The sequence below is a fragment of the Patagioenas fasciata genome, chromosome 6 (assembly GCF_037038585.1).
Source record: "Patagioenas fasciata isolate bPatFas1 chromosome 6, bPatFas1.hap1, whole genome shotgun sequence".
NCBI lineage: Eukaryota > Metazoa > Chordata > Aves > Columbiformes > Columbidae > Patagioenas > Patagioenas fasciata.
The window spans coordinates 23342213-23360036 of record NC_092525.1 but is presented as its reverse complement, the minus strand read 5'-3'; the positions used below and the strand labels follow the sequence as shown (position 1 = coordinate 23360036).

General features: G+C 42.5%; 1 protein-coding gene across 2 annotated transcripts in view; it reads right to left on the bottom strand.

Moving 5' to 3' along the window:
* Positions 1–14144, bottom strand: part of SUCO (SUN domain containing ossification factor) — a 41382-nt gene extending 27238 nt beyond the window's left edge. For both annotated transcript variants that reach the window (XM_065842172.2, XM_065842174.2), the window contains exons 1-3: positions 13859–14144; positions 3008–3116; positions 638–739 (exon numbers count right to left, since the gene is read on the bottom strand). In XM_065842172.2, coding sequence (XP_065698244.2) covers positions 638–739; positions 3008–3116; positions 13859–13923 — 276 coding nt within the window. In that variant the 5' untranslated portion in view covers positions 13924–14144. The remainder of the gene's footprint in view (positions 1–637; positions 740–3007; positions 3117–13858) is intronic.
* Between the last annotated feature and the right edge of the window lie 3680 nt (positions 14145–17824).

Below are 17824 nucleotides of genomic sequence, written 5' to 3'. Positions count from 1 at the left end.
CAAGTCATCTGACTAAACATTAAGAGGTCTGGAATGTTTTGCTATAGAATTACATATCTAAACTATGCAATATATATTCAGAAGTATGTCCTATGTATGTTGTCTTGTAATATACAAAACATAAATATATCACATAGATTACTTTTAACAGTGGGCTTTGCAACATTTGATGCCAAGTGCTGACTTAATGGTATTAATGGCACATAAAACTGAAACACAACTCTTTTTCCATCTTAAAGGAAATGAAACGGGGAGAAGCCATGAGGGATTAAAGCTAAAATGGACTGCTATGATCCCCAAGTCTGATCTACATGAAAGATCTCAGTGAGAAGATTGTTTTGTTTCTGAAGAGGCTTCCACACCTATTACATCCAATTTTAATTTATCTTGGAAAGCTTTAGTCAGTACCTACAAATATTAAATTACTCTTATTATTACTTATGCACATGGGAAACACAAGATCTGTCAGCTCACGCATTTTTCTCCCCCGTAGGAAACATGAGTCTAACAGGCAGCCTGCACACAAGTGAAATGCGATAGATGATTACTATGAGCTTTAGATAACCAAAATGAAAGACACTGAAATCCAAGAAGCATTTGAAGAGTATATGGAGACAGTGGATGAAATAAGTCTTGCCTGGTCATATTTTGTAAAGTCATCAAGTAGCTCTTCTGTAGGGTAACTCCGTGTACTTGAGTCTGCATGCTCAGACTCCAGTCTGGGACCAGCCTCTTCCCCCTAGTATATTAAAGGTGAAACAACAGTTAGTATGCAGTAACACTGGCCTTGTAGTAAGAGGAGTTACTTTTGGTACAGATTGAATATTACCTTTACAATAATCAAAATATCAATGAGAAGTTAAGCTACACAAATCTCCAGAGCCACAGCCCACATACATTTAAAATCTCATCTGTATAACAACAACATTGAGTTCAACTGATTCAGTTAAAACCTCAGAGAAAAGACCACTCTAGCATCGTCTCAAGTTGTTTGTGTACTAAGGAAAGTTAATCATTTTGCTATGATTTCCCATGTCAACAAATCCTTCCTATCTCCATGCTGCCCAAAATAGGAGGAAAAAAAAAATGATCTTAAGATGACTTGCAACAGACAACCACTAAAAAATAACACTTGGCACATTTCAGTCATAGCAGCCTTACCACCAGAACCAGAATAATTTCACAAGTCTGGAGTAACCTTTAAAAACCAACTTCATATTTTTACAACTAAAGATTAACAATCAAGTGCAGTAAATTCACAAAGTAGAAAAGAGCAGACACTTAGCAGGGTGTGGGGGGGAAGTTCTAAAGCCACCAGATTGCAGAGCTAACAAAAATTTACTTGCCCCTGAAACTTTTTTTTAAGTTGTGACTACAGCAAGTTATTTTTGAACAATGCTTTGCAGCAAGCAATCTGGTATAAATTTACATGCCACCCATTTTTTAAGTGCCATCTAAAATCCTGTGATCAAGGATTGCAAATACTAGTGTTCAGATCCAAAATGGTCTGTTACACTACACATGATCACATTAACTTGAGAGAGTTGAGGCATACAATGAAGAGCAGGAAGTACTAATTTGAGCAGACAAATCTTAAAGACAACAGCTAAGCAACATCTCTGCCCAAATATTATTAGCTCACATCCTACTCCCCAAGATTAAATAGCATCAATGCCTCAAAGAGACAACTGACTTAAGGAAAACTGATCAAGGGCTGCAAGACTGCTCTTCTAGAGCAGGACAGCTCCAGCAGCCTTGTAAAGAGTAATAGACACATGCTTAAGATTTCCCATACACACAAGAACTTTTTCTTCTATGAGGAATAAAGCACAGTATATTTCAAATCTTTTGGTTTAACTTGAGAAATCTGCTTAAGTATGCACCATGTTAATAGAACGAAGGGAAGAATATTACAAAAAATATGACAATATAAACCAGTGGCTTCCCAGTCTCAAGGCTTACTTGATCTTTCCAGTTTTATTACATCAGTCATTAAACTTGAACAGGACTTTTTTTAGGCAGCCAGAACAACAGGACTGAATTCTCTTTGGCCACACAAGCTGACAAAAAGCACAGCTACCCTAGATGTTGAAATGCTTAAGAAACCTACAATCCTACAATATTTAAAGTTTGGGGGTTTTTTTCTGATCGCGCAGCTCTCCACTTGAGTCAACTAAAATGTTCAATATGCATTGTCCAGGTTTGTGGCATATAGGAGTTTTCTTAGAATGACGACCATGGTTAGCATAACTAAATGGGAAGACCAATATCATCAATGCTACTCATGCTTATCACAGGACCGATTCTTTACCTGTGAAAACAGGTAAATGAAATTACCATGACTTTCTGACATGACCCAACAGCTTGGGAACTCACTATGAAACTGCAATATGCAGAAACTTGTTATGAGTTAATCAGGGTGGGGCGATTACACTCAATTTAACCTAAGGTGCTGAGTAATGTAAATAAGGGACAGAACCTTGTTTATTAGGATTTCACATATGTGTTTTAGCTTTATTAATTTTTATTAAACAGAAGGAAAACAAAGGAATAATTACTGACTTAATAAAACAATCTTAAAGCATCTATTTAGGATAACAATTTGTGCATTAGGTTTTTAACGCAACACAGATGCAACTGGCATACTGTGGCCCAGACTTATCCAGGCCATCACCTCTTATCATGGTCTCTACAGAGCCACATACTGTCCCTGATGACCACTTCTAACATCTGGCACTCAAACAAAATATCTGAGCCACCATTACCAGTTTTCCTATTTGTTCCTCACTACGCACAAACTGTCCAGCTGTATTGTGATATAACTGCATCAAACTTGAAGTAAAGGAAAAAAAACATGGGAAGAAAACATCATGGCTGACAAAACAAGTGAGTATATTAAATATTCTGGCCAAGAAGACTCCATGAATCAAAGTGTATGAATCAATTTTTTTTAAGTTTAATATCACACCAGACTGAGTAGCTAATTAACATGATTTATCCAGCATACCTTTTCCTGGACATTTTCATCATCATTTGCCAGGGCACAAGCATCACCTGAAGCATATTGCACCGCTGATGAAAGACTGTCTTTACAAAAGACATGCCAAATGGGAAGCCTATTAAAAAAAACAAAAAGAGTCAAAGCCTTGATTTAAAATGAATAACATTTTTAAATTTCCTTAGCGTTGTGTCTCAACCTTTTTTCAGCTGTTCTCATGAGGTGCCTAAAAAAATATGTACAGTCCATAGATAATTTTTCAAAACTATTGGAGGGCTTAACTAATTTGTGTCACCTTCCACTTTGTGACATGATATCACCCCAATAACTGTTTTGCTAATACTTTTTTCTTTTGGAAGTAGTAAATTTGTCGTGTGTATTCTGTTACTAATTTGTTAAGTTACTGCAAGTTAGAAAGAATTTGAATAAATTATATCTTTCCTCATATAGTAACAGGATATCTTTAGCAAGGATTATTACTAAGCAAAAACTAAAGCCACAGATTAAAAAAATAAAGCTTCTTATTCCCCTGTACAGATCATACCTGAGAAAATTCTGCATGGTCAGCAGCATCCAGCACATTTCAAAGAGGTAGAGAAAATAAGTATACTAAACAACAGGTTGATGCAAAAAAAACAACACCAATGAAAATGTAGAGACAAAGGGCAAACCAGGTGCTGGCTTTAGCTACAGCCTCCATAGATATTTGTTTTGTACTTTCAGTTTCAAGCAGTTTTGCTTCTCAGTAGAAATGGTTTTATTTTCACAGAAAACCACCAAACATCTATACAAACACTTGCATCAGAACAGCATCTTGTGTTGCTTATAGCGCATGGCCCCTTCACATCCCAAAAAAACATCTGCACAGCAAAACATGAGACAGAGTCCCAAAGGCCAGGAAAGGTCTTCATGCAGACTTTGAAGAAGTCCAGCAAAATGCAATGCAAATTGAGCTTTTAGTGGAGTTTCCAATTATACTCAAACAGAGTCACATGCCACTTTAAAGCCAAATACTTTTCCTGCAAATACTGTTTACATGACAGCCAGGTGATCAGTAGGACCCATGTGAATTCACACAGACATCACTCTACATCCTCAAAAAAGGGCCTCCTCCTTTGAAGAGGAAACAGGGCCATAGCAGATCTTTAAGCATACAAGAAGTCTGGACACAGCAACCTTCTGGTCTAAGTTTTGAAAACTAAAATATAGCCTTAGCAGTCAGTCATAACAGTAAGAATATTATTAGGTCAGGATTCACTTAAACAACCAGGATCAGTCTACTGTTTGGAATTTGAATTAACACTTGTCCTAAAAATTTGAAGATCACCATCATTGCCAAGTATAAGCAGCACAGATTCCCCCATCAAGGAACAACCCATGCTGCAATTGACCACAGTCAAGTCCTAAATTCTACAAACAGTTTGATGCATATATATACACATATATACCACACAGAGGTAGCACTAATTCTCCAGGTTGCAGGCAATCACAGAATCAGGCTTTTGTCGTAGAGGTATAAATCTATTGCTCCTTCTCCACGCACATCAGCAGGGAACATTAGCAAGGCACCACCCACACTACATCCAGGTCTCTCACCACCAGAAGAGCAGAAGACAGCAGACAAGGAACTCGTGCGTCTGACATGCTGTTCTGGAGATGTGCAAATAAGGTAGTGGGGCTGAGACAGACCCAGGGCACATCTCAGTAATTCCTCTTCCCTTTGAGGTAAGAGTTTTCCTCTAAACTACATGGAAGCCCTCAAGTCAAGCAGAAGCAGCTGCAGTTACTGGAAACTAAAGCACTGAACATACACGTATGAAAACATTTATAACCACCTACTATAGTGGGTACAAAGTCTCACATCTTAGTTAAGTTGAAAATGAAATGTATGCATTCTCACAGACCTTAAATTCCCATCCCATCATGTAGTTATTTGTTTGTATAAACCTGTCTTATCCTGAGCACAGGATGTACATTTAAAGGATAAAATGAAACATCACTGGACTTTCATGGCCTTATTTCCTAGTTCTCACTTTGAAAAATTAGTTACACAAATGCTTGGAGTTATTTTTTCTGAAAAGCGGTTTCAATCATTTAATGGATAAATTTCCTCATGCTCTTGATTTCAGTACCTCTTGTCTCTCCAGCTACAACGACTTGATAAAAATACAAGAGAAAGACCAAAAATCATACAGAACATACTGCAGCTCATTCCACCCCTTTATTATAGAACTACTTTACCACTTGCAGTCACAAAAAAGCCCTTCGCACATAAAGCATATATTTCTTCCTTTAATATACCAATACTTCTAATGCAACAGATCATGCTTTATTAGAGCGCAAATGCAGCTTTTAGAAGAATGCAGTTTGATAGCCCACAGATTTAAGCTACTCCAACATAATCTCTGTCCAATATCCAATTTGCTTATTTTCAGAAATTCCTCTCAGTCTACTCCAACTCAAACATGTTGCCTCAAGTCTCTCAAAAGTCCTCTAAGCAAGGGAAGGGACTAAAAATTCATTTTGTGTATGGGTGCATGCACCCACAGGAGCACCTGAGCCAAGTTAGACCAGCCATTCTGTGAGAAGTCAAATTAATCACCTTATCAAGACTACAGCTATTTTTTTTCTTCTGTCTTTCAGCATTCTGTATATTCATTGAACAGTATTCTTTAGCCACAGACTGATAAATTAAACATCACAGAAAAACTGCCAAACAGTATAGCACCTCTGTTAAGCATTTCACTATATGCATAAAGAAAACATGAAAACTTAAGTGTTCATTTACAGAGAACAGAATTCCACTTGAGTTCAGTAAACTTGCACAGTATGTCCAGTGAACACATAGCAGCTTCTGCATCTGTATATATTAATACACCCTTCCCTTTCTCATGACAAAAGAGTAGCATTTTAATGCTCACTTGAAAGCAAGGAGATCTAATGCCTAAATAGTACTGGAGATTGATTAGTCACTAGATACATGGTCTCAGGTACAAGGTATATCTTCAAATGACTTAACAGTGCAGAAATACTCCAAGAGATTGTTCCAAACAGATAACCAACACTTAGTGATTTAAATGAAAGCAGAAGTTTTCAATACTTCAAACATAGAAGTTTCAAGTATGACTCAAAATAGCAGCAGCTATTAAACCTCATCAAGAACAAAGAAACTTAAGCATAAGTATTTTAGCATCATCATTAATGTATTTTAAAAGCCATTGTCTCTAGTACACCATGAATTTTTCGGCTTGATACAAACCCAAAGGCAAAAGCTTGCAAGCCCAGACACAAGAAGGGGGGGAGAAATCTTTACCCTTCACAGGGCAGGCACATACTGTGGTTCTCTACTGAAGCAGAAAGCCTGCTCACCCCTATCTGAATGGTACAGTACATGTATTGCTACACAAATTAGCTATGGTCTACTGATGGTTGTTAGGCTTGTGAAAGGAATGCACTGAAATTTCGAAGTGCAAGTAGTTTTGAAATTGCAGTGTACATCTCATGTGATAGACCATCCAGTTCTAATTTAGCTCAAACTCTGTAAGTAATTGTGAAGGAGACTGCAGAAGACTATCAGAGATAGTGAAACTATTGATAACTGCTTTGACAAGCACAAAACTCAAGCAGAAAATAAACACCTGGTAAGAAAAATTAATCATACACATTACAGCTGACAAAAAAAATCCAAATTAGCAAAACATGAAGGTAAGAGTAGTTTTCCCACAATTTGATCTTCCCAGAGATAAACCACCTAACCTATCCTTCCCAAAGACTTCATACAAAAACAACACCACAAGATTCAATTCAAATACATGCTCTCTAAGTGATCCAAGAGTTTTCTTAAAGTCTCCCGAAACGAGACCTATTTCTGGACACTGGAAAACACAGCAGTTCAAAACAGTTTATAGCTGACACCTGTGAGGTAGAATAATTTTAAGCCAAGGGAAAACAGAAGGAAGCTATCACCAGTGTACCAATTACCAAACTCTCCTTGAACGTGTAGGGAACAGTCTCTCTCCAGGAAGATCACGGACATTTTCTGCATCTCTCAAAGGGCTATATTACCAACAGGTGCAGATGCACCAATGCCAAGCAGCTAAGAGGGAGAATTAAGATGTCACCGTCCTTGCTTTGTGACACTTCTCTACTGAAAATATTCACAGGATCAGTTCAGCATACACCTGTGCAAGAGAGGGTGAGCAGATTTTGGACCTAAGGGGCAAACAGCCAGCACCAACAGGCCTATGAATGAGGCTTGGTTGAAGCTTATCTTCTTGATTACAGAATAATTTAGTCTGGGTTAATCAGTTTAAAAAAAAAAAAAAGGAGAAGTTGTGAAAGGGTGAGGAAAGCAGGAAAAATATCTTTTGCTTTGGACAGATCATACAGGTCTGTGACTGCTACCACTAGCCTAACTGTCGAAGAGAAAGAAGGCTCTCTAAGAACAAGGAGCTCAGCAGATTCACAACCAGACTCTCAAGTGAGCACTAACCCACCCTCCAGCCACTGGTAATGCAGAAAAAATGGCAAAAGGCTCATCTGTATCTATCAGCAGCTTATTCAGAAGATGCAGTCACAAAGCTGCCTTGCTGCCCACATGCAGCATGCAGCACAAGCTTGGTAAGAGCAAAGCCAGCTTTTCTCAGTGCCATGTTCCAGCATCCAGAAGCAGTGGTACACATGGGAAGACAGTGGCCCAGGTTGCCCAGAGAGGTGGTGGATGCCCCATCCCTGGAGACATTCAAGGCAAGGCTGGATGAGGCTCTGCGCAACCTGATCTGGGTGAAGATATCCCTGCTCATGACAAGGGGTTGGACTGGATGAGGTTTGAAGGTCCCTTCCAACCCAAACCATTCTGTGATTCTATAAAAAGGAAGGAACCTTCACCCTCTCCCCAGTAACTTAACAGAATCAGTCTTTCTTTCGGAACAGTTCAGGAAGAGTGACTTCCATTTAAAAGGGCCTGAATAACTAAGTAGACCTCTCAGAAAATGAAGACTGGGCTTCTACGACAATGACATTATCTCAGCCAGTCAGAGCAAGAAAGCTACGTGCAAGGCACTGACTGCTTTAGCACAACCTCCAGAGACACAACACTCATTGCTGCATATGCAGTAGAAATAACTGTTGATAAATGCAATGAAGAACCACTAATCTTGTAAAATGCTGATTAAAAAAAAGGACAAACCAAAACAACACACCATTCATTTAGAGGCCATTTATTACCACAGAAGAGCTGCATGCATTACTAAGATAATTTTAAAATTTCTGATGGATCTTTAAGGGAGAAAAAAGCTGAGACTAGATCTACAGATCTAGACAACACAAAGATCCTGTCAGCATGGCATTAATACTATCTCGTTTCCTCCCCCATCCACTAACTTGATTCATGTGCTACAAAAAAAAAATCCAAAACTAAAACTGGAGGTTTTTTGCAAAGCCTTTACCAGCTCTGTTGTATTCTGCAGTTATTCCAGGTTTTTAATATCTTGCCCACTCTTTGCAAAGAATGTGCTCTCCAGACTGCCTAACTGGAATGCATTACAAAAAAGACATTTACGTCACATATTCAGAAGAGCCCCACACAAAGATACTTCTGACAATACTGAATTTCATAGCTTCAGACAATGAGATTTCAACCATCAGTTTAAAGTACCGCTTTCAGCATTTCAAATGCATTATCATGCAAAGACAGTGGCACCACATACTTTATCAGATTCAACTGATTTACTGCCTGAAGGAGTAGTCCTGCACCTCACCTTCAACCACACATTTCTTTGCACCCGTTGATCTGATCTTGAGATTATGGATACATGCCAGTAACTTCTGAGGGAGGGAAGAAAGTTGGCTTTGAGCTATTGTATACTCACATACAAAAAGCCAAGGAAAGGGAGAACATACCATTTATCCATGACTGTTCACTGTTGTCCTAAGTTAAACAACAGAAATTAAGGCCAATGGCTAACAGTGGAAAAACTCTTATTTCTTACAGTGCCACCAATATGGGTCTCATCCTTTCCTAGAAAAGGCTGCTGAGATAAGTCACCTTCCCAGCACTGTAACTGTGCACTGTTTTGATACAGTGCCCACAATAGGCAACAGCCTTTGTTAGATGCATGCTGCAAAGTGACACTGAAACATACCTCTTATTCCTTTCTTGGTAGGAGTATCCAGGTACCCTATTTCAAACACTTAAATCAGGACAACTTACAAACCCCAGTCCTCAAAAGGCGTCCAACTGGAACACGCAGTTCCTAGTGATTATTGGTAACAGACTTCCTTAATACTGCACTGAAGATTGCAGCTTAAGAGAATCTTCCTACATTTTCAAACCCTAGTTATTATCTTTAATGCAAGAGTTTGGGGAAATGAACATATTCTGGAAAAATACAATAAGACTTGATACCTACCACAAAGACTACAGGAAATCAGAGGAATAGCCATGAACTGTAATTAAACTTTAAGGCCTTTAGAGACTGTAGCAATGTCCAATTTACACATCTTTAAGCAATGAGGGAAAATCTTTAATTTCATAAGCTTGTCTACACAGGCACAATATTGCAGGCCTACTACAGGCAGGCTCAGAATCATCAGCAGCTGCTCTGTACCAACTTCCTATGCTTAAAACTTACTGCAAATGCAACACACAGCTTAACATAATTCCAAAGAGTGAAATTTTAGCAGAAATTTATTTTACCATGAATTTTGCCTTACATCACTGTAAAGCTGCTATCACTTAACTCCCAGACATTTTATAATGTATTTTTAGACCTCTTTGTTAAAGGACTTCAACAATAACTTGATTGCCATTCCAAACTTCATACAAGCCAAGCACTTTCCTTTGAGCACCTAAGCTAATTTTGAACTCTTGGAACCTTTTACTGATATTCTAAACTAGTTTAAGTCATCTATACCAGTATTTTCCCTTGCCCAAGCAAAAGTTCTTTGCACTAGCTTTGGCATCAGCCTGTTATACCAATTTAGTATTTTCACCAATAATTACAAGAAAGCTTTTAGACTTGCAGTTCTATGTTAGCCTGTTCTCAGCCAAAAGTTTTCATGCTCAGAAATAATACCCTCCTCAGACAAAGGGCTGTTAGCATCTCCAAGTGTTAGCTAAAACTTGTTGTATACCCTCCCCTTGAAATAAAAAGTAAAGTCAATAAAACATAAAATCCAAAAAGTATTCTGTAAAACAGTCACAGTGATAAGAGCATGAAAGTGAAAAAGTAGTAATAGGAAGTTAGAGAAAGACATTTCAGAAAAACTTCAAATTAAGGGCTAAATTAGGGCACATCTCATTGCAACAGGCAGGGTCTTGTGCATCAATACAGAAACCTCATGAGGGGGTACATGCCACTTCAGTATACCACTTGCATAACAAATGAACAAATTTGAAGTTTCTAGGACAAAGCTTTTAGAAGATACCACATGAAAGCACCTCACTGATTTCCAAATAATTTTAAAATGTGAATCTTCAATAATTGATTGAGCCAAGAATTTGTTTTGCATAAGACACCAAAGCCCCTGCTTGCATACAGCACCTTCAACTTGAGCAGGATGTAAGCCGGGCATAGTCGAATTTGGGTTTGAGTCCAAGTATTCCAAAGCAGGTTTTTTCCCCAAAGTTAACTACAGAGGAAAGACACTTCCAAACAAGATACTTCACACCTAGGAACATCCTCTTCATTCTGAAGTCTGATGCTTGGACCAAGCATTCTGATTATATGAACAGTGCCCACATCATTTCTTCCTGCCATAAAATGCACACACACAATGCATATTTTACTATCAGCCTTCAGGAATTAACTGAAGCATAAAAAAATCTCTGTAAATTTGGGACAACAGGAGTCATTTGTCACGTACAGTCAAAGCTCGAGTCTGCACAGACATGTATTATTTTTAGAGCACTACATTCCTAAGCCTTACCTCCATCAAAAATATTTCTCCAAAACCATGCAGCCATCCCACTCTTTTGAACTACTTGGAACAACCTTGCTGGCACAGCTTTATCAGAGAGCTGCATTTGTTCCATGTGCAGTTTGCTTCAGAAAGCTGCAAGTGCTTGTACCTCTCTGATCCTGCACTCTACATTGCCCCCATTAAGAGACAGCAGCTAACAAATCCTTCAACTCAGGCTTCTAGCTTTTTTGCACTGTTCCTAATACATATTTTTAACTTATAGGACGAGATCTTTTTAAACAGTTTCCCGTTATAAAATTGTCCCATCAATTTTTTTTACCCACTTGATTTTTACCAACTGGTATTTCTCCACTGGACCAACTTCTTCAGGCATGCCTTAAAATGCATGACATGAGATTTTTTTTTTTTAAATCCTATTTTAAGCTTAGTTTCATCAAAGAAAAAAGCAGCTACCTGTCCAGGAATGAAACAAAGTTCAGGTTTGGGGGGAAGTGGGGGGAAAAAAAAAAAAAAAAAAAAAAAGGACTCCAAGTAGCCCCAAGAGTGTTCTTTCAGCAACTCTGCTTTGTCTTGTGTTTGCCCCCCCCTCACCATGCTCTTTTGTTTTTAATTTGATCATTTGTTGAACACTACTTTCATCTGTAAGAAAACAGCTTCTCTCCTACTAACATTACATCCTTGGACGATTACATGTCACAACAGTTAAATGTAAAAAGCCAACATTTGTCACACATGCCAACACTTAGAACACAAAGCCTCCCATTTACTATTTGAAGTTTCTTAACTGCTTATATGAACAAAGTTGTGTATTTTCTTTTTAGGAAAATGTTACATGTATTATAACTTAACACATTACATAGTCCAGCAACAAGGCAGGAATTAACAGATTTCAAGACTTTCTAATTACAAATGTGACATGGCTACTGAAATTAAAGCAAGCTGCAATGCCATCCTGCAAACAGAGAATTTTAAACTCTCTAATGTGAATTTATGTTTGGACAACAGAGACTAGAGAACTAGAGCTGTAGCCCTCGCAACATCTAAATTAATCTACTGGCTTTTTAATCAAAAGCACTTAGAGTGAGCAGGGTGAACACAGTCTGAATTTCTCCTTTTTAAATAGCAAAGAGTTTGGGATACTCTAGTTCAGGCTCTGAGCTCCATTAAGACACTGCTTAGAAGAGCAATCTCTTTTAAAAAGTAAGAAAAACGTAGCTAAATTTTTCTCCTAAACATACCCAAGATGAACTCAGAAGCTGTCTGAGCTTTACAGAACAGGATTATTTCAAAAAGTTAATTGAACATGGTATGCCTTTATCAATATGGAATAGGCAACTGAACCTTCTTAAACAGTTCAGTTAAAACAGTAAACTAAAAAAACAACAAGAAAAAATTACATCCATGTATCATTAAATTAAGAACACCTTTGGTAACAAACAGAAACAGGTTATCAGGCCTCAAGATACAGTAAGAAACAAAACCTGCCTTCCTAATGAGGATCCTAACAAGTAGAACCTTCCACAAGAACGAAAAAAAAAAACCACAACATAATTTTCCAACAAGTAAAGGAAAAGCTGTCTGGACAGTTACATCAAGTTCACAGTTAACTTACGTAGCTAGGAGCTGCTTCTTTTAAAGTTTTGCTAAATGTAAACACAGCAACAGAGTTTCCAAGTACTTTTTAGATTCACTGTATTGTCTCCTGAAAACAAGAATGCGATGACACGAACCAAATTTGCTGCACAATTGCCCAAACCCAGTAATGCAAGCGTCAGCAGCAGATTTGCAACTGATTCTGTACAGAGACATGTCTGGTCTCCCCTTGTCCATCCAACTAGAATCAACCATGAGACAACCCAGAACTTCAGAACTATTTCAATTGACAACCCAGAACTTTAAAACTATTTCAATTTTTTTTCTTTTCTAAACAGACTATTTAAACGATTTAAAGGAAATGTGTTAAAATAATCCACCAGATACACAATTATCCCTAACAGCTGCTGCTGTTTCAGTTTCCAGTATCTGCAACTTGCTGGTCAAACTGGCTAGCATTTCTCAAACAGTGAGTCACAGACTTCAAAGGAGGCCAAAGTTTAAGAAGCTTATAACTTACCATATAGAAATATATTCTCCTAATATTTGTGTTTTAATAAAGGTCACATATTAAGGAAGTCTGAAAACAAAGTAAACAGAAGATACTGGGAAAACGTAAGGTAACCACCATGAAAAATACTCTGAAAGACATAACCAATGCAAAAATGAATGGTCTTATTAGCTTTAATTTAGCACAACTCCAGCCAGCCACAGAAAATCAGTTTCAAGAATGAGGCATCCTAATCTTTCAGAGAACACAGACAGAGCCCAGCCTGAAATTAAAAAAGCAAGCCAGCCGTCCAGTTAAAAGCACGGAGTGTCAACTGAATACACACAGAAGTCTACAGAGTAACTTGGAACCTCTGGTATTAGAGGACTGACTCCACATCCGACACGGCTTCTTGTCACGAACGCAGCAAATGACTCTTACTCACAGCAGCGGGAATTACCCTTCCAAAAGCTGTTACCTGCCTTTCCCTCCGCGAGACCCCGGGTGCTGCCAGCACATTCACACATCCGTGTTTTGCCAAAAGGAAGCACCCTCTTTCCCCAGCGACACCGTCTTCACTCCCACCTCCCGCTCCGCGCGTCCCCGACCATCACCTCCCGGCATCCCGACCAAGGCGCTCCCTGCCGGGCTGCAAAAGCTCCCAAGCCGGGGCAGCAGGACCGGGCCGAGGTCCCCGTGCTGCCGAAGAGGGCAGGGGCTGAGGTGGGCCCGGCGGCGGGGTCCGCCGTTACCCTTCTCCCCGAGAGCCCCGCGCAGCAGGACGCTCGCACTCCCGGGAGACCTCGGAGAAGCCTTTTCTCTCCTTGAGAGCCCGCGGCGCGGCCGGGACTCACCAGAGCACGGCGCAGAGGAAGAAGCAGGAGCCCAGGGCCAGGAGCCGGCGGGGCCGCTCCCTCATCGTCTCCCCCGTCTACCTGCCGCGGCCGGGCAAAGGCGGCGCATCCTCCCCGGCAGAGGGACTGCGGGAAAACCGCGGGCGGCGGCGGTGTGCACCGCTGAGGAGAAGCGACCGTTGGAGCGGCCCCAACGTAACGCGACACGCGCCGGCGCGAGCACGGCCGTTACTACCCGCCGAACCGGGCCCCTCCCCCCGGCCCTTATCCGTTCACGCGCTGAGCTGGAAGGATACGCGTCACCCTCCCCACCACTCCGCCACGCCCCCTCTCCCAGCCGCCACCAATCACCTGCGCAGCCGGGGGTGGCCCCGCCTGCCAAACCTGGTTGCCGGAGCAGATTGGCTCCTTCCCTCCAGCGCGACAGCGAATCAAGAGAGCAGTATTCTATTTCCCCGCCCATCCAAGGACCCCTTTGAGGTGTCCGCGTGAAATAAGCCGTTAAAAGAAACTAGCCATAGTAATAAATAACCGCTGACAGCAAAATTCGAGGCCGAGGGGCGCGCAAGGAATGTCATTACCTCCGCTGCGAGGGAAATTTTAAGGAGCGGCCCTGCGAGCTGACAGTTTTTTAATTTTTTTTTTACCAGGCATATCTGGCTGCCCCACAGAGCCGAGCGCTGATTGGTGGCGGCTGAGGCCCCCAGCAGAAACCCCGCGGCGGAGTGGGCGGGGAACCTCCCTTTCCCAGCGGCCGGGGCGCGGGGGCTGCTGGGAGCTGTAGTTCGGAGGGCGCGCGGGGAACCCGCCATTTTGCCGGCGGCCCGAGGGGTCGTGGGGGCGGGGGGGCCGAGCTCAGCCACTGCACACGGAGGCGGGGCCGGGCCGGCCCGTGTTTCTAAGCAGAACGGGTGAACCAGCGCAGCCCTTGCGGGAGCAGGGCCCTCCGGTAGGAAACTATTACCTTGCCAATATAAGTCCTAGGCAGGATCGCTCATCAAGCGATATTTTAGTAACGATTTTGCAAGAGCGGCAGTTGTACCTAATGGGAGGCACACGGAGCAGGGCGAATAGCCCCTGCTTGTATCTCCCTAATCCCGGCCACAAGTTCACCCCCCTGCTCCCCATCGGTTGGTACGCCAGGGCTTACACACTACCTGACGCCTGCCTCAGTTTACCTGTCTCATTCTTCTAACAACCCTCTCCCCTTATTGATTTATTAAAAATATGAATTCCTGGCTCTTTGGCTACCCTTCCCCCTAGCATAACTTTTTAAATGCAGGAATCAGTTTGCAATCCGGGATTAATTTGCAGACGCTTTGTTTTACGTTAAAGATCCGCAGTCAGATGTGTCTCAGTCCTCCCCATGCCCTGCTGGGGTGAGGTGCCCGGCACCCAGTTTGTGAAAACAACGTCCCTGCTTTAACAGCTCCTTACGCTGCCAGGCCACAGCTGCTGCTGTCCCCAAAGGAGCGGCAGCCCCATGAAGAAGCCCCTGCAGCTGCTGGGGGGGGTCCCAAATGCTTTCAATAACACTTGGCATCCCCTGCCCTTCTGAAAGCCCCGTGTGCCACAGGCGGCAGACACGTGGAGGAGAGGCTACAGCTCCACAACAGCTGGGGTTTAAACCCCTGGGCCAACAAACCACAGGCTGCGCAAGGAGGGGGCGGATCCGTGCCATGTCTCTTTGAAAATGGGGGTACAACAGCACAGGGGGCAGCGAGCCAGAGAGCAAAGCAGGACCTGCTGCTCCGTACCTCACAGCTGAGCCAGAAGCCTGGCTTGGACCCGCTGGACGGGCCTGTGACGTGGTTGAACAGGAGAAAAACATTCTTGTGCAAGTCACCAGAGGGTTTTGCAAGAAGCCCGTGGGATTTAGGGTGAACCTCTAGCAGAGGAAAATGGACTCGCTGAACTGCAGTATGGATTATACTGAGACGAAAGTGGCCAGAAGGGCAGCTCAGCCTGGCTGCCCCAGTGCAGCCCAACTCGGATCAGGTCCTGTCACCCGGGAGAGGGGATGACACAGGAGCAGCCCAACCGGTTACAGGAGCGAGGCAATTCCTGAAAAATGCTGAGAAGCTGCTCCGTGGCACTGGCGGGGCCAGACAGCACCTTTGCCACGAGGGTTTCTGGAAGAGCCGGTTAACATTGATTAGCCTGTTGCTGAGTATTCCCAGCAGAGCTCTTGCCTGGGCGCTGGCAGGCGGTGCTTTGCTCAGGGCTGTGCCACAGCGTACAGCTGGGACTGTCTTTGTCACCAGCCTCTGCTGTGCTCCGGGGACAGTGATTCCTCCAGCCTCCTCACCAAGAGCTTTGCCGAGGAGGAGATGTGGCTGGGAAGCCACACTTGCTCAGCCCATGTGGCTGCTCTCGGCTGGCACAGCTCTCATGCTACCGTCCCGTTATCAGCTGGGGATTAATCACGTACAGCTTAGCCCAAACACAGCTAACGAGCTGTCACAGAGGACAGATCATTTCAGGGGAACCACTGCAGTGACTGGTCAGGATCATGGAGTAAAAGCCCCTTGGAGTCAGTCCCCACCCAGGTACAAGCATCCAACAGAATGCCTGGTGCCATCAGCAAGACAGAGGTTTTGATTCATCACCTCTGACATACCCACGTACCCACACTTGCTAAGCTTGTTTCTCTACCCCTGATAATATGAGCAGTATAGCGGTTAAAAATAATAATTACACATTACCCTATCTCCCAACTAGAGCCCATAATTAACACAAAACCAATGTACTATAGCGCTACCCAAGAGCAAATATTTGCGTGGGATCCTCAAAAAACTCCACACATTTGCAGCAAGGTTTTGTCTTGCCCTTGGCCAAATTTCTCTTGGCCACATCCCGGGATGAGATGAGCTGTTGCTGCCACAGGGCTGAATTTGGGCCACTGTGTCCCCTGGGCAGGCCAAGGGGCACCTCACTGTCGGGTTTCTGAGTGGGAAACCTGCAAACCCCGTGCAGGGAGAGAGCAACACTTCTCCATCACACTCTAACAGACCCGGTGTATTGGATAGGCTGTAGAGAATCTCCCAGAGGTTTGGGCACTGAGGCCATAGAGCAATGTTTGACTTTTTGGGAGATGCCTGATCATGGGCTACACCTCAGGCCTCCATCTTTCAGCATTTTCCAGCATTTAGTTGCCACAGATGCTGAGCCTTCTCTCTCATTCACCCCCTCTGCTCTTTACAAAGGCTTCTTGTTTTCCCAAGTGTTGGTGGTTTGTTTTTTTTTTCTTTTCATTTGTGATTTAATTCACACAAGCTCCTTCCTCTTCTGACTATTGATCTTGGCTCCTTACTGGTTAAAATAAAGTAAACCTTTCGTAAGCAGTTTCTGACAACACAACTTTTGTTCCTTCCAGACACAATTTCCTGTGTAATTTCCTGACCGTTTCTTATTAGTAAAGGAAAAGATGTAAATTGCAAGATTGCTTCAGAGAGCTTCCTCAGACTTTAGATGAACCGTTAACCACTTGCAGGAGAGAATCCAGCAAACCAGTGCAAAACTTAAAACAAAAATCCTGAATTTCTTTTATTTCTTTTGCAGCTCACGCCGGGGGGGGGGACAAGCTGTGCAAAAAAACGGGGTTGGAATAATTTTCCTTGCAAACCCAAACAAGAGCACCTCTGCTTCCAGCCAAGCTGAGAATTGCTCTTTCATCACTCAATAAAGTCTCTCTGAGACACGGGATTTTTGGGGAGGGTTGTTGCTGCAGGGTTTCACCCCTGGGCTGAGACAGCAGGGACGGATGTTGGAGTTTGCACTGGTGATTCTGCTCCTGTTACATCTCACAGCACACGGTGACACTTGGCAGGGGCTGTGTGACCCACTGCAGGAGAACAACTGCTCTGATCTCCAGCCAGCCGGCTCCACTCTGGCCTGAAAGAGCCTTGAAAACTGGCATGAGTAGGGGTTGGTGCGGGCCTGGGCTCCCAAAAGCGCTGATGGAGC